A 23,799-nucleotide genomic window follows, 5' to 3' on the forward strand; every position below is an offset into this window, starting at 1 on the left:
CTGGTTCACTCATCGATCTAGCCTTCCTGCATGAAAAACCATGGAGACCTTAAATCAGACCTGCTGCGTGATTTCTGCATCGGATGATCTTCATGGTGGGGCCCACCTTTTCCAAGGCCCAGATGTTCTACACACATGACACTTGAGAAACCATAGCCAATGCTAAATACCATGGAATATAAATCCTAAAATAATCACTTTCGTAATTTCTTTGCTAAAAGTCTAGAAGGATTTGAAATTTCTTTCATCTTATTCCAATATTCAAAAATGCGAATGAATAACATGATATTACGTTTAACGGTCCAACTCCAATACCATGAAAAAAAATTTATAGTATATGAAAATATAGAAACTCCGGGTACAACCCAAAAAATGTAGCTCCATTTGGAGTCCTTCCTAACGTACATACACTAACGAAAAAAACGTATAAAAGAAACCGATCAACGGTCAATAATCTCTCCAATGATCAGTGCAAAGATCAAAGCAATGAATAGAATCCAAAGAAGAAATCGGATCATCCCCATCAAAAGCTCCACAGACGAATGTCGCCCTCGTCATCCCACTCAAGAGGAGGAGGCGGTGCAAAGATAGCGCATCCACCGATCATCTGATCCGGGTACTTGGGTGAATGCAATTCGCCAAAATCGATCCATGGGTCGATCTGACGTGGCAGATCATCAGCCCCACGTTGATCATAACTCATCAGACTTGGCACAAAGATCTCATCTTGATGACCGGCCGATGACGATGACGATGATGATGAAGGTGATGGTGATGATGATGATGATGGGGTGGTGGTTGTAGCATTTGCAGCTGCAGCTGCTACTCTTTGGATGGATTTGGGGGAGAGAAGGGTGTCAGGAAGGAGAGCTGATGAAGGGGAGGTAGGGAAATTGAGATTAGCTGAAGAGCCCTTAAGACAAAGGAGTGCAGCATCATAAGCTCTTGCAGCAGCCTCAGCTGTTGAATATGAGCCTAACCAGATCCTAGTCTTTTGATTGGGTGCCCTTATCTCCGACACCCAAGAGCCCCAGCTCCTCATTCTCACCCCTTTGTATTGCCTTTTCCTGCATTGCATGGATTTGGGTAGGCTTGATTGCACCTTATCTCCAACTCCCACTGGGCCATGTGTACTTGAACCCCTGTTGTTGTTCTTTACCATGGATGAATGAATGGACGGATGTTGATGTCTTCTTCTTTCTCTTCTTCACCTTGTTTGAGCGAGAGGGAAGGGAAGGGCTTTGGTGGGCTATTTATAGACCTTGTTTTGGGGACCATCTTATCTAGTCCGAGGTAAAATTAAAAACTTGTATTTTACATCCCCTTTTTCTATATAAAATGAAACATACTTTTATATGCACAGTTAAAAAATCTCCACCGTACATTTGGTATGTCCGTGTGGGGATCAGGACCGTTGATGGGTGATTACATGGATGGACCATTGTTTCAAAATCAACAATATCAGATTTCGTTGCTCAACCGATAGTTGCCTGTAAATCAACGTATAAAATGTTATTGGGCTAAATGAGCAAACCCCCCATCCAATGGGCAAGACTCAAAAACGATCAGATCACACGTCACCCCGTGCCTGGAACATGGCCCACCCACCTCAGTCAAAATGAGCATTCTTGTACATACTCGATTTTTTTTTCTTTTTTTTCCATGTAATGGCATTAAAGGAAATCATTTTGTTACTTGGGTTTTGTTTTCATGCTCGGGCTGAATGTTTGTACGGTACTGTTTGTCCATGGTTCTGTGATCCAAACCACCGAATATGGTGGGCCTCATCCTGACTGACACATGAGCCAATAGTCCCCCAAAACTGAGAGCGGATTGGCTAGTGGCAGGTCACTAGCCAATGGCTAGCTAGTGGTCGGTGCTGTGGCCCCCACCATGATCTATTTGTTTCATCCATGCTGGTCATCTATTTTTATAGATCATTTTGTGTTATGATCCCAAAAATTAGATATATCTCAGTTTCAAGTGGACCACATCACAAGAAACAATGTTGATTGAACGTCCACCATTAAAAACTTCTTGGGGGCCATAAAAGTCTTGGATCAATCCGATCTTTGTTTCTTCCCTTCATCTAGGTCTGCATGACCTAATCAACATATTGTATGTCAAATAAACAGGACAGTGGGCCTTAGGAGGATTTTAATGGTGTGTATTCAATCACTACTGTTTTCCTGTGGTGTGGTCCACCTGAGATTTATATTCCCCTAATTTTTTGCATAAAGCCCTAAAATGATCTATAAAAATGGATGGATGGCATGGATAAAACACATACTTCATAGTGGAACCCACAGAGCACCGACCACTAGCCAAACCGCGTCCCCCAAGTTGAAACACCCTAACTTTTCCATAGGCGAGCATGAAAACACAGCAACATTTCATATCCAACCAAAATCTTCCATTCATCCATGGTGGGGCCCATCATATCAATGGTTTAGATAACGGGAACATGGGCTCCACCTGTACAAAATGAAAGCACAAAGGTAGCGTACAGACAATACCACTTTCTTTTCACGTAACATGCTACATGATAATGATAGTAACGTATATACTATTTTTAAATTGTACAAAAAGATAAAACATAGAGAGAGAGACAGAGAGAGAGTCATAGGATTCTCTGAGGAGAGAGGCAGCTTCCTGGATTTGCAAGAGGGTCAGATATTGTCATTGGAATACACACATGCACGCATAGAGCCACGCCACACCATAGCTGTTGCACCACTGTCTTACCTGGCTAAAACGCGTAAGGACTACTGCCTCGATGGATTTTAATTACACTAGATTAGAAAAGGACAGCCAAACGTTTCACACCTCAGAGATTGACTTTCTGCCTTTTCCACTTTTTCCATTTTCGAGTTATCAGAGCCCTCCATTTTCTTTTGACCTTTTTCACTTCTTTTATATATATAATATCCTCCACTTGACTATGTGAACAGCTTGCTTGGGACGATGTGAACAGCTTGCTTGGGTATTCCTTTTTAGTGATCTAAACCGTTGATCTGGTGAGATCTACTATGGATGGAACATGATTCAAAATTATCTTTCATGGGACAGGCCTGATCTTAATATGATCTGAGAATTGACGGTTAAGAAAAGAAGCATAGTAATGATCCGCATTCAAAGGGAAAGGACAGATTGGTGGTTAGGATTTTCTTATGTGGGATTTTTTGGGCATGATCCATCCACGGGTTTCCAAATCACACAAACGGTCTCGATTGCTGGACCGCAGGCCCCACTTGTACAAAATAAATACCCAAGAAAACCATCATAAATAATTCTTATTTTTTAGTAAAAAATTTGAAGTTCACCAAACAATGCCCGGACAATTTGAAGCTCACCAGAGATGCTTTTCCAGAGAGGAATTACCAAAATGTCTCTCATCTTTCTTTTCTTTTCAAGTAGGAGAATCCAGTATTGTGGTTCCCACGTAGCACATGCATAAAATCCAACCCGTCCAACAGATGAAAACCATCATGATGATGATAGGAACCAAAAATTAAGATAATCCAAACATCAGATTGGCCACACTTAAATTTGGGTGTTTATAAGTGGTGTATATTATCTTTTATGGTTTGGTCTACCTTACTATTAAAACCACCATATTTACAGTTACTCTGATAATCTTGGCACGATGCATTTTTTGGACGGTTTGGATGTCAGACACATACAGCACAGGGCCGACAATGCTCGATTATCCACTTTCAAAGAAAAATTAAACAAGGGCATTCACGTAATTTCTCCCTCAAAAAGTTAAACTGGAAATTTTGTTTCCTTCAGGCACCATTTAGTAAAATCTAAACTCCCGATGAATTTCGGGGTAAAATCCCCGTTTTATATTACTCGGAGTTATTGGTACTCTGCCTTTTTATGATGCTTCATACGCATGCATTCAGAATTCGTATACGTGACATATAATACTTAAAAAAAATCCGACTAAATTTTGTATCCCTCTATCGATAAGTTAAAATACAAAAATCAGATTTTATGATCATTTCTAATCTCTGATTCCTGGACACTTCTTTGCTGAAATAAGACCATTGGATATCTTTCATTCGTAACCGTCGAATCATATCAACCAATCCGAACGTCAGATAACCAAATATACATAGCTTCTGCTTCACGATGCATCTAAGCTGGGACCCACAACTTGGACGTTTAATTTTGAATTGAATGTATGCCACGTATGCAAGTTCTAAGTAATTTTGAAGTGCCTGCGTATCATCCATCCCACTGCCAGAGTATCAAAGTTTTTTATCTTTCCACTGTCGTCTCGTCTGTACAATGTCAAATGTAGAATACAATGCAACATATTCCATCTCTTGGTAAAAGGACAGGTGACTCGCATGACTACCTCAAATTGTAGTTTCGCAGGACCGGCATCTAACATGGGCCCTGCCTCCTCCCGATCTTTCCGGGGACACCACCAGGTAAAATCCCACCATAGATCAATCTTAGATCCCCACCGTCGGATGCAAACAAACGACAGTTAATTTAAACAGAACCATCTGTTCACACTGGACAGAATAAAAAAAAAGTCCATAACTAAACGGTTATGATTGTTCCACTGATGCCTTCGTTTGCAAGGAGAGCCATCCATAGTAAGGCCCATCAGATGAAGAGTTCCGATCACAATGCATAGCCGTATCTACTACAATTTTAATAGTCCTAAGGACTACCAAACCGTCCTTTATATTCTATCTGGTCCTTTTAATTGATTTTTGTTACCCTCAATGCGATTCTCTTTTACAACTACAAACCACCTGCTGCACATCTTCCTCTATACTTAAATACATGTGATCGTCTCAACAATCTCTACTTCTCTACCCTTCACATGGGAAATCATATGGTAGACCTGGAAGTTCCAGAATTTGGTAGACCCATCTCTCTACAGAACACGTGGGAAGGTAACCTACCAATCCACACCATTCATCCGGTGGAAATCGTCACAGATGACCTATTTTTCAAAGTTTCCACTCATCAGTCAGATAATCATAGCCATCGCTTTTCTTCACTTTCAGGCACGTAGCGTTGGCCACTAACCATTTATTTTAACCACCGTTGCTTCTGAATGCCACATAACCTAACACCATCAAATTTCCATGTTTCTTTGACCATTTATGTTGTACAGTAGGGCCCACTAGATGAACAGTCCCTGCCCAGTGTACGGTAGCAAGATGGGTCTACCATATTCAAAATATTCTAGCTATACCGTATCAGTTCAACACAATCACATGACTGGGGATTTTTAGGGTTTGTTGAGATCTTGGTATTAGTATTATAATCCCACTTGGAAATATGATTATATGATAATTAAAATTTGTATTTGTATTTTAAACTAAGTAGGAAGGTTTCACATTTCTCTATTGAGAATAGTTACAAGAATGGTGTCGTCAACCTGTACTTATCTCATTCACACGCATATAACAGTACTAGGAATCTCGATCTTTGCTAAAAATTCACTAAAAGATGGGTAGGTGTTACCTGGGTAACAATTTAGTGGGTGTTACCCTTACTGTGGGGCCCACCTTGATGATGTAGTGTTTATCCACACCGTTCATCTGTTTCTCCAGCCCATTTTAGAACGCGGTCCCAAAACTTAAGAAGATCCAAATCTCAAGTGGACTATACTACAGGAAACAGTGGGGATTGAGTGCCTCACCATTAAAAATTCTAAATGGCCCTTCGTAAGATTTTCATAATGTTTATTAGCAATCTAACCTGCTGATAATGTCAAGAAGATATGGATGAAGGGAAAATACAAATATCAGCTTCATACAAAACTTTTGTGGCCCAAAAAAAATTTTTAAATGGTCATTCATCATTTTTTTTTTTTTCTAGTGATATAGTTGGCTCTCAATAAGGTTTGAGAGACAGATGAATGGCATGGATATATAACAAATACATCAAGGTGGGCCCACGGACAGATAATCCGCTGCCTAAAATATGGGTGCACTGGTTAAATCATAGCTGGTGCGCCCATTATCTCTGGCCATTTAAAGAAGGTAGGCGGTAATCTAGCATCATTTAGAGATTTGAGTTTTCAGAAAGGCTTTTAGAAAAGAAACCTTGAGATTCCCAACTGCGGCATATTAACGGCTGAGAGATTAGTGTTCACGAACTCTGGGTAGGTGAGCACTTTGGGCGCACGCACCAATGGGGATTTCACGGCTGGGTATTGCACCATGCTTCTTTTTTATTTCTTTTCTATTGCACCATGCCTTGCATGCATTTATATTTTAGAAACTTCACACATGTATATGAATATAAACAACCATTTGCATGGATAAGCTTGTATGTGCCACTAGTGTAAGTGCACATGCATTGCCAAATGAGTTAGTGCCCACATGCTGAGTGCTCTAATGATTCCAACTGTCCATGGAAGGGGGATATATAGTTTGGAAGATGATTTTTTCTATTGATAAAAAATACCGAGTGTTAGGAAAATGGTCCTGCAATTGGGACAATCCATATATTACCGAGCTGGTCTTAAGAGCTGGGCCATATCTCATTAAAGATTTAAATGACAATGTTGCCTCAGCGCCTATAAACGGCTGATTTTTAAAACATTATTTATCCCCATTGTGAAAAGCCACCAGGATCAGGATAGGCCAACTCAGTGGAGAAAATTATAAGTAAATTAAATAAAAGCCCTTAAATGAAAGACCTAGTCAAGCTGCTACATGTGCTGTGCATAGTTAAAAAGTTGACAGATTATTAAAATCATCACAATCCGTTGATGAATTTTTTGAAGAATTTTTTGAAGAATGAAAAGATTAGGTAATAAATCAATCAATTAGGCAGCAAGTTCCTGTAGTCGGAAGCTGTGTGAGGCCCACAGAGTTGCCTGATAAATCCACTCTGTCCATCAGTTTTTCAAGAACATAATAAGATAAAAATCTAAAACTCATGTGGGCCACACTATATGAATCAGTGGGATCGGAAACATCCACCGTTGAAACTTTCCTGGAGCAGACCATGATGTTTTTATGCTAAACAGACGGTTCATATATAGGGTTACTATAGGAAAAATATCAACCTGATACAAAACTTGCGGCCACCACAAAGTTTCCAATGGTCAGCGTTCAATCCCCGCTGATGGATGGAGTGGACTTACAACGGGCATATCTGTGGACCCCACACAGCTTCTGACTACAGAAACTTACTGCACCTTCCACGTCCCATTAAAGCATGACTATGGGCAGATCTAGCTTATTTACGGACAGCTCAAATGATTAGACCATCTCTGCATGTATGCCCCACTAGGTGGCGAAAAATCTCGTCCCTCCACGCGGCAACAGCTTGCCACAGGACATGATCGGATGGTGTCCACATGACGTCAGCATAACGTGGACTTGTAACTATATTGGTGTCCACAGCTTGCCACAGGATCCAGATTTAAAAAACAATCCCCCCTCGTTTGATATGACAAAGGGAAGAGTATTAAAGAAGTAATGAGGTACGAGTACACTACGGAAGAAGTTTCCTTGCTAGCCCATGTCGTACAATTAGACCCATGTGTGGTTAGTTAAACCAGACAGCCAACCTGATGGTCCAGAGCTATATGCCAAACGTCTTGGAAAACCTAGCCGTCTAATATTCGGCCTTTTATTTTTGGCAGCCGTGTGGTATTTCCTTAATCCTTCTTTCTATGGTGCAATCATCCAATGGTTATGATCCCCCAATCTGGAATATTTTGGAGCATTTCCCGTCCATCATGGGCTCCGTCGTATAAACAGTCCCATTAAGGAAATCATGGGCCCCACTTGATCCTATTACATCAGTAACCCCCATGCTCTTCTCTCTTTTTTATCTTTTTATGTTCTTTTTTTTAAAAAAATTTAGTACGGTAGACTACTCCCTTTTATGCTTATTTTTTTCTTAGACAGTGAAAACTTAAGTTATCAAAGTAGATTTTTAGAATATAGAGAGAAAGTTTTAGATAAAAATACCTCTAATTTTTAGAATAAAGCAGTTGAAAAAAGTAGAGGTATTTTCGTCTTTATGAGTTCATCAGTGCTAATAGAAGGCTAGTTTACTTAAGTAGTTTTATTCGAATCAAATAAAAATATTGTTGGGAAGCGCGGAAGGTGAGCCCTCAAGATCTGATGGTCTACACGATGTTTGGAACCTTTACAAAGCAGAAGAACGGTGCTCCAACGGCCCGCCTATTTACTACTGGAGCAGATGGAACTATTCACACCTCTGATCTTACGGTATATAATGGTCCCGGATTGCGATTTATGAATCAGATCGTCCCAAGGACAAGCTAAGATAGACAGACTCTCATGCACAATGTTTCTCTCTCCGTATACTCTCAGTATTTTGTATATCTCTATTATGCGAGAGAGAGCGCATGCCTTTTTATAAAAAATGAGGGGAGTTTGGATGAGACCATATCATCCGGTCTTATCCCTATCTCCTATCATAAATCAAATTCAATTTTGAATTTGAAATATAAAAGAAAAAGAAAAAGGCCGAAAGATGCCTAAACATGTGGGACCCACCTACTAGTGATTGCTCACCAGTGAGCCCCACTGGCCTACGTCCAACAAATATTGAGTAGTATAACCGGCCTGTGGTAACAAATTACACTTATTTTTCTTTTGAGAAATGAGAACCCAAAACTGCCTGCGACCTTGTGGCTCAATGGTAAACTAAACCTGATGTCATGGGTTCATGCACCCAGTGTGGTGTGTGCGCAGGCATGTGTGAGGTCAGTTCAATCAATTGATCTGAACTGTCCATTAAGTCAAAAAAATATTTGCAAGTCTATCATCCGAAGATTGCAATAATACCATGATCCAATCCATCCTTAGTTTGGCCTTTGTTTCCTTTTTCTTTTTCTTTTTTTTTCCTTCGTAAATGATTCTGACCATCCATTATTAAAGACCAAAATCGATTGGTTATTTATCATATTAGTGTTGTGATTGCATGGTCGCCCATGAAATGTGCATGGGAGCTAGTTAAGAGTCTATATCAATGAATTGGATGGTCCAAGTGTACCAATACAGCTAGGAGAACTGTAATTTATATTGGTCTGTGAGCACTGGACATGTCTCGAATTAGAGAACATGGAATGGCCAAACAGAAGTTTGCATCTTGAGGAAACACAATATTACACGTGAGGCTCTAGTTTTTTAATATGGGTCATCTTCCGATGATCCAAACAGTTTACACGATGAGACTCACCTTTTATGATGGATAGGGAAAAAAGAAAAACCTTATTTAGTATTAGGTTAATGGCCTCTGAAATTCGACTCCTTTGCTTTTAAAACGGACGGCCTCTATAACATTTACATAATCAAAGGGTTTATTCATCCAATCACCAAGATTTTTCGGTCGTCCTCCATCCAAGAGAAGCTCTATGACATCAACGGTTTGAATTATCAAAAAAGAAAAACCCAATTTCCATGTCCAAAGCCACAATGTATCATATTGTAATAGGTTGGGATGTACTGGAGCAAACCTCGGACGAATGAGTGATGGGAACTGATGATGTAAGGTGCATGTGGTCAGAGCTCTTAGAAGCATCGGATCCTCTTTTGTTCCCACTCCTTTCATTTTCATATATGTTATTCTAAGCCAAAGTCCCTTTAAAAAGGAGAATATATGCGTTTGTTTTGTGTATTTATGTGCTTGTGTAGGTTCGTAGAAGTTGCACCATCACATGAAGTGCCATGCTTCGTGCTCTCTCCTTCTGCATGCAATTTCCTTGAAATTTCACCCACATTCCTCTTTCACTGTCATCCAACCATACATACCATTGCATGTGAACTTTGACGTACAACATTTTCTTTGCCACAATATGGAAAATCCAAGCCGTGGAAACGGTGAGCCGCATGTGGGGTTGCTCAACGGTTTGGAATTTATTTTTATTTTTTTGAAATGTTAGTGTGTTAATTCTATTTAGATGTAATATGTATTTATACTCAAAGCATACTCATCTACAGCTGTATGTACTAAGATTATACTAATCTATTCTAACAATAAGTGATTGATCCTGGTTTTCGCCTCAGACAGTCTTCATGGTTTCTGCCCATGTTTTGGACAGCTCAGGTGTTCAATAAAAGGGGCATGTTGAGAGGGAAGAAAGCATTGCAACCGTTGATTGTAAGACTCCTATTAGGTAGGCCACACATGATCATCGGTTTAGATCTGACCGTTGGATTGTTTAGATTGAGCGATTCAGTGGGTCCCACTATAGTTGTGACCATTGTAAATAAGTTTGGGATAGGACGCTTGAACCATGGTCCATATACATGATTATTAAGCCAGATATGGAAACCTACGATATGGAGACCCTAAAGGTGAGAAGTGTGATGGGTAAGTTTCTATCCCTATTTCCTATAAATACATGTTTTGGTCTCCTCACCAATACAAGAGAAAAAACCTTATTCCCATTGAAGGTTCTCCTGGGGGTGTGAAGTGTGAAATATCAAAATTCCTATCAACGATATCAAGGAATCGGGAACGTTTTTCCGATTAAGTATACTTCAAGGTTATGGGATTGAATCTCTATTATTGATGCATAGACAATCCGTTAATTCCACAATATAAATCTAACATTGATGAGATGAGAATTACACTCCATGCACCCCTCTAATTGGAAGATCCCAGCCACGGAATAATTGGTCTTTTACCTGTTTTGTTGGTGTATGTTTCTCAAGGGTTTCTTTGGTTGGCATTTATTCAAAGGCTCAGGCCATGTTCAATAGATGCCTAGAAATAAGTTAATCACATTAATTAATAAAAATTATGTATTAGAGATTTTGATCTCTAATAGAGAATAAGATCATGTTAATGTAGCATATACCAGAGAGCAAGGTCTATAATATATAATTATTGTGAATTAAAATGAGATCAACTTGTTTTTTAGACACGTTTCAAACATGGCCTTAAGATTTTTTGTGAGATTTTTTATGCAGGTATGATGTCCGTGACATCAGTTGTTTTGGATCAATGAATAATGGTCCCACTTGTAAAATTGGCCAGATATGGATGGACCGTTGAGGCCATGGACCAGCTAGAAGACATCAAACGAAAGATGAGAAACATCATGAAAGAGCGATGCCTCGGGAATGAACTTCACGTGACCATGTTTCTTGTGCAGAAAAAAGCGGAAGCGACGAAAAACCTTTGATGCTCTAGTAGAGTGTGATGGTTAATATACAGCCACTGAGAAACTATACACGTGCCATCTAGGTAACTTAAATTAACGAGACTAACAGTCGGGAGCACTAACCGAGCACCATGTGTATGGGAGAATGTCCATCAGGTGCACTCCCACATTTTCATCCTTAAAAATCATTATAATTCAAGACTTAGGCAGGACCCACCACAAGGAATAGTTAAAAACCATGGCCGACTAAGTACGGGAACTCTTTTTGTTGTTTTCCAAGAAAAGACTTTAAATAAGCTATACTTGCGCTACAAGTAATTTTTCTTAATTTCTGCCTACAACACCCTATGGTTCGGTGTTAGACTCACGAGAGTTTCAACATGAGGTCATGGATTCAAGCACCCATTGTTATTGTGCAAGCATGTGTAGGGGTGCGTGAGTGCTTTGGTTTAGTATTTGTCCCTCAAGTCTGTCCCCTCACATCCACCATCCATCATGTGCTGCCAACCTTTGATGTGGACTGCTCATCGTGTGGGCCCCACCTTTGATGTAGGCTGCCCATCATGCAGGGCTCACCTTGGATGTGGGTAATTCATCATTAGGAGCCAACCTTTAATGTGCACCATTCATTATGTAGGGCCCACCTTTAATGTGGGCCCCACCTTTGATATGGACCATCCATCATGGGGACCCCACCTCTAATGTGGGCGGTCCATCATGCAAAGCCCACCTTGGATATATGTCACTCATCATTAGGGCTAACCTTTGATGTGGATCGTCCATCATGTGAGGGCCCACCTTGATTTGGATCATCCATCATACGGGGCCCACCATTATTGATTGACCATCATGTGGAGCCCACCTTTGATGTGGATTGTCCATCATGTGGGTCCTGCCTTCAATGTAGGTTGCCCATCATGCGAGGCTCACTTTGGATGTGGGCCATTCATCATTAAGGGTTGACCTTTGATGTGAATCGTCCATCAATATGGGGTCACCTCAATATGGACCATCCATCATGTGAGGCCCCAGCTTCAATGTCCATTGCCCATCATGTGCATCCCACCTTTGATGTGGACCATCTATGGTATAGGCCCCACCTTTGAAGTGGGTCGTCCATCATACCAGCTCCCTTTGAATGTGAGTTATTTATCATTATGGGCCGACCTTTGATGTGGACCATACATTATGAGAGCCCACAGAGAGACTAGAAAAGTAATTAATTAAAAAGCTAAAAATGAGGAGTAACTTTTACCAAACTAAAGTGAAAAAAATAACTTAATTACTTAACATAATTTTAAAAAATAACTTATTTGGTGATATCAAACATAGGGATGTAGATGAGCCAAGCTACCTCGAAAAGCTTGCTCGGCTTGGCTTGATCTAGCTCAACTCGAACGATGATTCAAGGCAAGCCAAGCTTCATATGACCTAGTTCATTTTGAAAATGAGCCTAGCTTGACTCGACTCGACTTGAACCTGGCTTGGCTTAAAGCTTGAGCTTAGCTCGACTCGAATATATATTATTATTATAAATTTATACATGCCTGACTCGACTCAACTCGAACCCGGTTTGGCTTGAAGCTCGAGCTCGGCTCGACTCAAATATATTATTACTATTATTATTATTTTATATATAAATTTAAAAAATTAAAACTTAAACGCTACCCGTCTCTTTCTATACCCTCTCTCTTCGTTACCTCTCTCTCTCTCTCTCTGCCACTCACCCGAGCTTGACTTAGTGTCTATCTGACTTGTCTTAGTCGTATGATCTCTCTCTCTCTCTCTCTCTCTCTCTCTCTCTCTCTCTGCACCAACAACAAGGTACCCTCTATGGCTCTATCTAATATTATATATATTATTATTTGAATATTTTATTTGGAGGTTGGGTCAATTGGGTCGGGTGGCTAGGTGGAGTTGGGTGAAGGTTGGGTCGGGTTGCTAGGTTGAGTTAGGTGCAGGTTGGGTGCTGTGTTGGGTCAGGTTAGGAGCAAGCTCGATTCGACTTGAGATAAGTTCGCCTCAACTTGATCCATTAGCTCGCCTCGAGCTAGACTCGAAAGGTTTGGCAAACAAGCCAAGCTCCAATGGTAAGCTCGAGCTCGAGCTCGAACTCGAGGAGAGTACGGATGAGCCAAGCCAAGCTTGGCCCACCTCGACTCGACTCGGCTTGATGTACAACCCTAATCAAATAGGCCTACAAGGGGGCATTTGGATTGTAACTTACTTTAGATAAGTTACTTGTGCATCAAGTAGCTTACGTTGGTTTCTAATTATTTAAATAAGCTTGTTTGGTAAACAACATATTTGTCAGCTAAAATGTAAAAAGACAAACCAACTATTTAAATAAGCTTGTTTGGTAAACAACATATTTGTCAGCTAAAATGTAAAAAGACATTTTATTTTCAACATCACGTTAGTATTTATTGCTCAAGTTTGTTTGGTCCACCCTCAAATTCATTGTCCATCATGTGAGGCCAACCTTTGATGTGGACCATTCATTGTATGGACCCCACATCATCTTTGATGTGGACTATTCATTGTATGGGCCCCACCTTTGACGTGGGTCGTCCATCATGTGGGGCCAACCTTTGATGTAGACTATTCATTGTCTGGGCCCCACCTTTGATGTGGGCTGTCCATCATGCAGGGCCCACCTTGGATGTGAGTCATTCATCACTAGGGGCTGACCTTTAATGTGCATTGCCAATTATGTATGGCCCACCTTTAATGTTGGTTATCCATCATGTAGGGCCCACCGTCAATGTTATTGTCCATCATGTTGGATTGACCTTCAACATCCACTACCCATATCATGTGGACCCCACCTCTGATGTAGATCGTACATCATGTAGGGCCCAGCTTGGATGTGGGCCACTCATCATTAGGGCCAACCTTTGATGTGGATAGTCCACTATGTGAGGCCCACCTTAATGTGGGTCAACCATGGACCGTACATCATGTGGGCCTCGCTTTCAATGTAGATTGTCCATTACATGGGCCCGACCTTCAACGTGGGTCATCCATCATGCGAGGCTCGCCTTGGGTATAGGCCATTCATCATTAAGGGCCAACCTTAGATGTAGTTCGTCCATCATTTAGGGCCCACCTTGATGTGGGCCATCCATCATGTGGACCCCGCTTTAATGTCCACTACCCCAGTGTGACTACGCCATGGAAGCATTTTCGTCGAGTTGGACATTTAATGGACAGTCTGAACAAAGATAGCCTGCAGCAAGCAACTTTAAAAAAAATAAAACTGGATTATGGAATCCAGTCACCCCTAACATCAACTAATGAAAATGCAGTGTTTGTAAAATAATCATGTCCTCTACAAACGTCTCCGACATGATTTGCAGGCATATCATGTAATGTCTACATGATTATTTGTCCACGTCAAAGGTGTCCTGACCCCTAACTTCTGTTAGCTAAAATCAGCACCTGCTGTGAAAATAGGTTTTTTTTTTGGGGGGGAGGTACTAGTAAGGTATGCAAAATAAGACGACCACAGATAGACCCTAGATAACCCAGATAACGCACAAACATTACACCGTCTCTACCAGCTCAACTAACAAGCCGGAGACAACATTGGAAATTTTCCAAATAAGCAGTTCAAGCTGACTGCGCACCTGAATTTCATGGAAACTGTGCTGAATTTCACCCTGATCATTGCTACCAAAGACAATCACTAGAGTTTTGTTAAGCCCATATACACCACACCACACACTTCTACATGCGTGGACATAAATGGCAAACAGATGCGTCTGTGGCGCATCAGGTAACACCATATAGATTAACTATCTGATGCACTATTTGGTGGGCCATACATGTACAGTGAATGTGTGCCATTGGTGATTATTTTTTTAGACTGTTTATCGTTTCTCCTCGTCTGCCCACCTAATAACTGGACCAACCAGATTTTGAAGCCAGAATGAGACCCTCCTGATGCATAGCTTGTATACCACAAGTGTCAGCGCATGTAGTAGTGCCGATGGGCTTTAGCAATGCTATATCATTAAGCACCTGTAACTTGCAGTAAGCTGCTAGAGTGAATCTCCTGCAAAGGAACTCAAGGAACTGATAACGGATTCATATACCTTGATGCCCCTCAAAAACACAGTGTCCTTCAGAAACTGCACGTAAGAGTCAGTAACATTTGATTAGTGGAAGATTCATCACAAAAAAGAGGTATCAACAAACCCAGAAGAAATAGTAAAAAAAAAAAAAAAAAAGGAAAAAAAAAAAAAAGCCCAACTGAGAGAGAGAGAGAGAGAGTATGAGTAAAATCATTGAACCTCATTATGTTCGTGAAGTAAGATTGGAGTAGATGACATAGGAGAAAACCCAAGTGTAGGAATGCCCCTCTGCCTCATGAATCGAGCATCGGTGGTGGATGGTAAAATTTCAGGCTTAGCTAGTTTTCCTCCAGATGCGATTATGGCTTGCTTGAAAACCGACCACCATGGGTTGGATTCATTGGTCGTTGTCATTAGAGGGCGTCCCATGTAGTCTCTGATGGGTCCTTTCTGAATTAACTGTACAATGAACAATCATCATCATCTTAGCCCTCGCCCAGCTGTTTCAAGAACCCAGAACAATAACTTTATATTTGGAACGAAAGAAAAGGGAAAATCCACGGAGGCAACAAGGACATGAATCCTATGTCATCTTTATCTCTGGATGTTCAAATGTATGCACATGTGTCTCCGTGTCGTTTCTCTTCCCTGCCAAAATAGAACTATTTTTCAGACCATGTAAGTTGGAAGGTACTTGGAAGTTGGAGGGACTCGGCCAAGTCAATAGAAAATTCGCTCAACTAGGCCTCAACTCAGCAAGACTGATTGAGTCAACCAACTCAAAGCAACTGACAGTGAGCCAAGTCATGTGTGAAGAGTAAAAAGTGAAATGCACACAATGAGAACTGAAACCATGAACTGCCTTAAGATGGCTAACACCTTTAATCAGTGGCCCAAATGCTAATTTTGCCCATTTTAGTATTTATATCCAGTTAAAGTAACATAAATATTTTTGAATTTTTTCACCATTATATATTTCTTTTTATTTAGTTATAACACATCAAGTAAAGACTCTGTCAAGTCTTCGAGTCAACTTGAAAGTACTCTTTATTAATGGAAATCCAAGAGAGGTACTAGTGATATCTGCTTTGCTCATTACATGCACATTACGATGGAGATCCAATGACAGGAGACCGGTTTTCCAGATTCTATAGTTTTTGTAGCTATCTGATCATGTCCCGTTGCAGCACAGCAGCAAGATGATTCAAAACTTACAGCATCTAGTTCAGTTGCCATGTTTCTAGCAATGGCAACATCAACAGCCAAATTGTGTGTGTGTGACACAGAGGGGGGGTCCGGGTTAGATGCAGACAACGAAAGAGGATGCGGCCACAGGCAGGGTACTGGCATGAAAGAAATGGCAGGAATGCCCCTGTGCACATAAAATCCACACCACTCAATGTGGAGCGGGTAAAATCCGAATTGTTTGTTGATAAGCATGCAGACTTGGAAAATTTCCTCTTTTTTTTTTTTTATTGAAAGGTGAATATTCTTAAGAGCCAAAGAGGCCAAAAAGAAAAAGCAAACAGGAAGAAGCAGAAAGAAACAAAGCAGAAACGAATTCCAGCCCCTGAGCCTAAACCCAGCTGAAAAACACTACCCGATGGCCATTCATTAATATAGAATGGAACACTTTACAAAGAACTCTCCTCTAGAACTTTTCACATAATTAAAACAATGATTTGTTCCACTCCATCCAAATGAACCACATGACTGCCAGCAGCACAAGTTTCCATCTCTTCTTGCCAAGCTTTTACTCCACCACCAACATCCCAAGACCTAATGTGCACTTCAATGGACTGCAGGAGAACCCAACGAATCTTTGCAGAGGAAAGAATCCCATTCTAAATCTTTGTAGCAAAGGGACAATGCAGAAGAAGATGAGGCACTGTTTCTGCATCATTCATACAGAGGAGGCAGACATTTGGAAGGCAGAGGCCCCTCTTGGACAGATTATCTATTGTGAGAATTCTGCCTCTACTAGCAAGCCAGCCAAATGCAGAGATTTTCGTAGGAGCTCCGAAAAATTCCTAAATACCCCTAACCAATTTTGAAAATCCCTTCTAATGTCCTATTAAATTTCAAGGTTTACAACTCTCCAAAAAGGCTAAAACTAATTGCATGGGTGAAACTGTCCGATTGCTTCTCACATTGTAGATAGTAGAGATGTTCCAAGTGTACATAGGATGCAATGAGTTGGTAGCAATAGGCAGTTACCTTAAAATGACATGCGAATAATCGTTCACACAAGGGCAAAATACTTTAAAGTTGACGATCAACTGATAATAAGAGTTAGCCAGAGAATCTAAACCAAGATATGTAAAATCAAAAATCAAATTGTAAATATAACAGAGAGAGTCAGAAAGGATCAACAAAAGCTCCTTGCAAACAACCTCCTCATCTAGAGCATCAGAGTGTTTTAGGCACAATTATACTTCATAAGGGAAGGAATAGATTTTCCTCTGTTGGTCATATTTCAGGGATATTATACTTACTAGGAGTGTGACGCATGCGGTACACATGAGAAAGGAAAAAAGGCAAGAGAGGTGGAGGGATGGAGCACCTGCTTTACGCACTGCACAAAACACCCAAGTCTGCAAGGTCCACCTTGTTTTAAATGTAAAATCCACTCCGCTCATCAGATTATATACTCAATAGGTCTAGAGGTCAAAAACAGCTAGATTCACAAGTCAGATGGGCCACACCACATGGAATAGTGGGAGTGGGATGTCAACCATATGTTCTTCTGTCGGTCACCATGGGATGTATCTTAAATCAAACTAATTAATCAGATCTAAAGCACCAGGATGAAGACAAAATAGAGGGGAGTTGATGACACCTTCGAGTTATGTCTTAACCTCCCTCTCCCTTAAACGCTTGCTTATAAATAATAATAATAAAATCAGGTGGGCCACACCATGTGAACTTAGCAGTTTTGGTAGCAGTTTTACATTGTTCCTGTTGAGTGTGGTCCATGTGAGTTTGTATCAGTCTGATATTTTGTATTTACGGTTCAAATAATGGTTCTCACCTTATGGACAGAGTGAATTTTAAACTACAACATGGTGGACCCCACAGAGCGTCGCACGGTCTCCTCACATGGGCTACATGCAAAGAAGAGGAGAGGAGAGGAGAAATTGGTGCCAGCTCACTACATTAAAAGGAAGTGAAGGAAGCAAGTTGAATCTAAGTAGTACATTGTGCAGTAAAATCTCAAACGTTCCTTGCCAATCAGCTACATTTTTATAACAAATTTACCCTCTCTTAAACAATGTCATGAAGAGTAATTATGGGGGCAAAAATGTCCAAAGCTTTTGGCATCATATACAAGTAGAGATGAGCTCTCCCAAGCAAACACGCATACGCACTAAATCTCATGTACGCACCACAAATGTACCATGGCACGTCCATTCACCAGGTTGGTCCAACCTTCTACAGGTTTGTCCAAAAATAAAATCTGGTCCAATCAGCATGTAGGCCCCAATATTGGAAACAAGTGGATTGGTTAGAAAACTTCAGCCAATTTTTACATGTATTTTTGAGAACTGTGGCTCACCTGGCAAGTGGAACAACCTGATTCTTGGGGCTAGGGCATCAATATGGTGGTGCCATTCTGATGGATGTATTGAATCTCAGACCTATATGCCATGCTGCCATATGTGTGCCATGTACATGAGCTTTATTGCAGATGCATGTGGGCTGAGCAAAGCTCTATACTTATACCCTTGGACAGTTTTCATATTTATCTTTCATATCAGTGAAGATTTTTACTTTGGTTGATTATAATGACCAATCGCGCCAGGAGGAAGCAATGAAGAGTGGACCAAAGGAGGGTCAACCAAGGATGCCAACCTGACAATCAAGTCATTCAGCATATTCACAGGAGAGCATCTGAAATCAACATGCATCTTCCTCAAAAATCAGGGAAACACCCTAGAAAGAAACATTTGCTAGCTCTCTCCCAAATCGCCCTTTCTGATAGCATAAAAAGATCTTCACCCTTCAACAATTCAAGCCTCTAGAGATCTGACTCAAGACATAGCTCAATGGTAGACAGCACATGTTTCAACATCAAGGTCTTGGGTTCAAGCCCAGTTTAACTATCAAATACACTGTGGAAGCTGCACATGTCAAAAGAATGTATAGCCCAAAAGATGCATCTGACCCATGTTACCCGAGTATGGGTTCAGTCATCAAGTTCAGCAAAAGATCAATTTCAGCAGCTCCTTAAAATCCAAATATTAGGACACAGTTAGGGGAAGGATTGGTCATTTCTTGTAGGATGTACAGATACCATGAGTTGGATTTGTTGCCCAATTACCATGATTCACTAAAACCCGTAAATAGTCAATAACTCCAGGGTTCAAAATCCCAAGAATTATAGGTTTTGAGTATTGGGAAAGAGGGATCCCTTATATCCTTACCCTTATCCGAGTAATATACTCGGTTATCAAGGATGCTGCCCATCCATCACTCAATACATGAGCACATTTAAAATCATCCTCCAACCTGCTATATCAACGATTGATACAGTTCCAACCAGAATTTTGTTTTAGACAATGACATGAATAATCACAGGTCGGTCTTCTTCTTTTTTTCTTTTTTCTTTTTTTGGTGAAAAGTAATGGTAATTTTATTAAGCGCGTGCCAAAAAGGCAACATGAATAATCCAACCAGTATTTTTATCTTCTTTTTTTTTTATGATAGGTAACATGGATAATCATCCTCCTCCATTCGCTCATTTTTCAGCTTATTAAATGATCCGTTTCGCAAACCTAGCCCCTTCTCATCCATTCCATCATCGGTTCTACAGAACCCCTCCTTGTGTTACAGTTTTCAAGTGACTGGTTGGAAGAAAGAGAGTTCTGACTATTGCTAATTTTCAGACAAGGTCTCTAGTCCTTCCTAATATATGTCTAGTGTGTAAGAAAAATGCAGAGACAATTGACCACCTATCTATCCATTGCTAGCGGGCCACCCACCCCAAGTGTGCCCCTACATCCTACAGGCCACCCCACTCAAGCCCGGTGTGAAAATGCCTCTGCATTAATCACCCTCGGTGAGGAGTCTCGAACACAAGACCTTCTGCTCTGATACTAATTCGATGCAGGACAATTAACCACTTGCTCTAAAAGTTTGAACTGATAGAGCATGGCGAATTAATCTATTTATCTCATAGCTCAGGCCCCAAGTCCATGGGTTAGATCATCGGCCAAACCCTCATCGTGGGCCCCAAATCCATGGGTTCTGCCTCACACGGACCCCAAATCCATGGGTTCCACGGGCCGCTTACCCCGAGTGTGCCCCTACATCCCACAGGCCACCCCACTCGAGCCCGGTGTGAAAATGCCCCCGCATTAATGGAAGGAGCAGAATGATCGTTGTTTCAAAAATGAGAGGTCCTCAGTGGATGGGGTGATTATCAAAGGTAAAGGTTCTGTTATGGATTGGCTCTATATGTAAATGCAGCAAAGGCTGCAAACTTTTCTTCTCTTTTTGAACATTAGTGTTGTGTTGTGTTCTTTTCCCACTTTTCAGCAGGTGTTCTAATAAATTTTCAGTTATATCTCAAAAAAAAAAAAAGGCCCGAACCCATGAACTCAATGTTGAAATGCACTCTATCCACCAACCCATCGCAGGTGGGTCATTAGGTGTTTGAAACTTTCAAATAAGTTACCATCTATATATTCCTTCTGTATTTTCTTTTCACCTTCTATCAATTTTTCTTTCAAATCTTTTTGCATGACATTTCAATTCAATTTTAATGTTTGTTCAATTGGTAAATCAGAATATTCATCAGTAAAGATGATGGGCGAATGTAACATGATAGACAAATATGTCTCTGACCTGAAATGTCATGTTTCTTGTAGCTGGAGCCCATTCTTCTGAAATTCTTCTCCTCAAGAAATCAGGATCTGCTGTAGGAGGAAAGCGAATATCAAACCCCACCTCTGCTTCCGAAGGTTGCATATTCATTACAAAACCCTGTATAAATTGCTCATCAGTTCTCTATAACAAATGATTGAATTTGTATTGCACTTAGTAAACACCAATTGGCATTGTAGAGATTTTTTTTTTTTAAAAAAAAATGAATGAAAGAATTCGTGGGACTCAGATAAATCTACTACATTTTGCTTCCCAAATACAATAAATGATCTTAACACATTCAACTGGAACGTATAGTCGACTCATTTGTGGAGGCCACCTCATGTGTGTGACATCCAATCTGTCCAAAAGGTGTGCCCCACCATTAAAATGTGACACCTAAAAATTAGGCCAATTCAAATCATCAGGTGGGCCATGTGAAATTCTAAAAATACTTTCCAAAATAATTTAAGAAAAAAAAAATGAAAAGTGCTTTTAGATGCCAGTTACCCTTTCTAATTGGTCTACTACCTTATTACAGTTCAACCAGCTCTACTGTATCATTTCCCAAAGTATACATGGAAGTAATATTCATCAGGGAAAACCTGCTTGAGCAACTACTATTGAGGAATCTAATTATCGGTTCTCTTCCTTATTCAGATGAATCAAGCCTTCAAGTAATGCCATCAGCAGAAAAAGAAAATTGAATTTTTGAGAAGAAGAGTAGATAGTTCACCGTGGGTGAAGGCGTCCCGGCTTTCACATACACCGGATTCACCGATATAACCTCCGAACCCGCTGCCATACCCGCCTTAACCTTGTCGAACTGATTCTCCCTAAAGCGAGCAATGGCCTCCATGCTCTCCATCAAATTCTCCATCGCCCCATTATCGTACATCCTCGATCCATGCCCCGGCATACCAAAAGCCTTCATGATCAGCCCCCATGGCGAACGGTCGGCATAAAAGACCCTAAACTCGTCCGTCGTGGACGCCTGCCCTTCGTCCATGACAAACCCCACATTGAGATCATCGAACAGCTTCGACGAGGCGAACATGGCGGCCCCATCAGCCCCACCAATCTCCTCATCGGGCACGAACGAGATATGGACAGTGCGAAGAGGGGAGAAGGAGGAAGATTTGAGGTTGCGAATGGCTTCGAGGTATTGGATGCCGATGCATTTGTCGTCTTGGGCCCCACGGGCGAAGATACGGCCATCGGAGTCTTTGAAGGCGGAGAAGGGAGGGTAGGTCCACTTGGAGGGCTCAGCAGGGACGCTGTCGATGTGGGAGTTGAGGAGGATGGAGGGGAGGGAGGGATCGCGGCCAGGCCAGGTGAGGAGGAGAAGGGGCTTTTGAGGGGAGAATTCAATGGTCTGGATTTGAAGGCCGATGGAGTGGGCCAGAGAGGTGAGGAAGGAGATGGCAGTGGAGTAGTCGGGGTTGGGATGTGCGGTTTGGATTTGGAGGTATTGTTGGAAGCGAGAGATAGGGGAGTCTTGTTGTTGTGATTTGAAGGTTGGGGCTGTTGTGGTTGTTGATGTGGTAACCGTAACGGAGAGTATGGTGAGGAAGAGGAAGAGGAAGAGGAAGGGTAGAGACGAAAGTAAGGGATGATGAGTCATGGTGATTATGATGAGTAGGCTGTACGGATTGTTCGGGTGAGAAACGCGCGTTGGCTTGTATAGGGAATCCACATGGGGTCGGCTATGGATGCTGGTTAGATTTCTCAGCTAAATTATTATCATTACGTCATGTTTGGATGATGCTGATGGCCACTTGGCCGCGACCCGGGAACCAACAATGTCGATGGATCCCCAACACACCGTTTGGCACCTTGGGTTTGGTGGTAAATGGGTGGATTTCAAATCCAAATAGTTCCTTTTTGCATCGGCAACCTTCGATTTGGAGGTAAATGGAACGGGAGCTATTTCAAATTTAGTTTTCTTCCGTGTATTTCGAAATCTTAGCAAAATGCTTAGACTAAGGGGCTTTTGGCACTTTGGATTGGAGGGAATTGGAGGGGGTTTCCAATTCCCCTGTTGTTTGGCAGCGTAAGGTGACTGGGGGTTTCAATCCCGTCTTTGAGAGGGTTTGCAGGTCACGGTGAGAGCTTGGATTACACCTAAAATCATTTCAATTGTTGTAGGTATAACATTTGTGTCATTATACACTATCATTCTATATTCTATAGGGCACATGGCCCACTAATGATGATCAACACTGTCTAAACATTGTCCATGTAAATCAACACCGTCCAAACATTGTCCATGTAAATCAACGGTTAAAAATCGTTGGTTAGTCACTCAGACATGATCTTGTGCTTGTGGCCCATCCAAGACTTAGAATTTCATCATTTTCGGGCAAAGCATATATTTCAGCGGGCTTATCACAACCATTGTATCGAAAATTACATGTCTCACTAATTAAAGATATTAAAGTTGATTTAATAATTAAATTCAAATCCCTGTAAATATACTTACGGATAGGTACTTTTGGATTAAAGTTGATTCACACACCAGGATGCCAAACACACTAGAATGATTGCAAATCCTGGGGGTTTCTAATCCTGGGGTTTCCAGATCTAGGGGGTTACAATCCACGCTCCCAAACAAGCCCTAACATGTATCCAATCTGACATTAGGTTAAGCTCAGGCAAGATGTATTAAGTTCAATGTTAGGCTTGGGCTATACAAGCACCAACTCAATAATACTTAAGTCGAGC

The 23,799-nt window shown here is 41.1% G+C and overlaps 2 protein-coding genes and 1 long non-coding RNA gene across 4 annotated transcripts; all 3 read right to left on the reverse strand.

Annotated features, from left to right (window-relative positions):
* Window positions 1-226: 226 nt before the first annotated feature.
* LOC131244374 (ethylene-responsive transcription factor ERF014) lies at window positions 227-1,219 on the reverse strand. The gene has a single exon (XM_058243993.1). It carries the CDS (start codon window positions 1,160-1,162, stop codon window positions 524-526), a length of 639 nt encoding a protein of 212 aa, XP_058099976.1. The 5' UTR covers window positions 1,163-1,219; the 3' UTR covers window positions 227-523.
* Window positions 1,220-14,768: 13,549 nt separating this feature from the next.
* On the reverse strand, window positions 14,769-22,955 carry LOC131242509 (uncharacterized). Of its 2 annotated transcripts, XM_058241199.1 has the most exons (4): window positions 21,812-22,934; window positions 21,058-21,195; window positions 15,430-15,669; window positions 14,769-15,267 (listed from the first exon to the last, which is right to left on the reverse strand). In XM_058241199.1, exons 1-4 carry the CDS (start codon window positions 22,697-22,699, stop codon window positions 15,178-15,180), a joined length of 1,356 nt encoding a protein of 451 aa, XP_058097182.1. In that variant the 5' UTR covers window positions 22,700-22,934; the 3' UTR covers window positions 14,769-15,177. The 2 variants fall into 2 exon arrangements, with proteins under 2 accessions (XP_058097182.1, XP_058097183.1); XM_058241200.1 differs by lacking the exon at window positions 15,430-15,669 and having other exon boundaries at window positions 21,812-22,955.
* On the reverse strand, window positions 19,898-21,051 carry LOC131242510 (uncharacterized). Its single transcript, XR_009169649.1, has 2 exons — window positions 20,493-21,051; window positions 19,898-20,461 (listed from the first exon to the last, which is right to left on the reverse strand). It is a non-coding gene; the product is annotated as an uncharacterized LOC131242510 (long non-coding RNA).
* Window positions 22,956-23,799: the final 844 nt, after the last annotated feature.

This window comes from Magnolia sinica, chromosome 4, assembly GCF_029962835.1.
Source record: "Magnolia sinica isolate HGM2019 chromosome 4, MsV1, whole genome shotgun sequence".
Taxonomy (NCBI): domain Eukaryota; kingdom Viridiplantae; phylum Streptophyta; class Magnoliopsida; order Magnoliales; family Magnoliaceae; genus Magnolia; species Magnolia sinica.

What these genes read in the sequence shown, in the direction of transcription:
- LOC131242509 (XM_058241199.1), bottom strand. Translation starts at nt 22,699, where the DNA reads ATGACTCATCATCCCTTACTTTCGTCTCTACCCTTCCTCTTCCTCTTC. An exon ending in CCGGGACGCCTTCACCCACG is followed by an intron (nt 21,196 to 21,811) that starts GTGAACTATCTA and finishes CAATTTATACAG; the next exon opens with GGTTTTGTAATGAATATGCA. An exon ending in CAAGAAACATGACATTTCAG is followed by an intron (nt 15,670 to 21,057) that starts GTCAGAGACATA and finishes TTCATTGTACAG; the next exon opens with TTAATTCAGAAAGGACCCAT.
- LOC131244374 (XM_058243993.1), bottom strand. Translation starts at nt 1,162, where the DNA reads ATGGTAAAGAACAACAACAGGGGTTCAAGTACACATGGCCCAGTGGGA.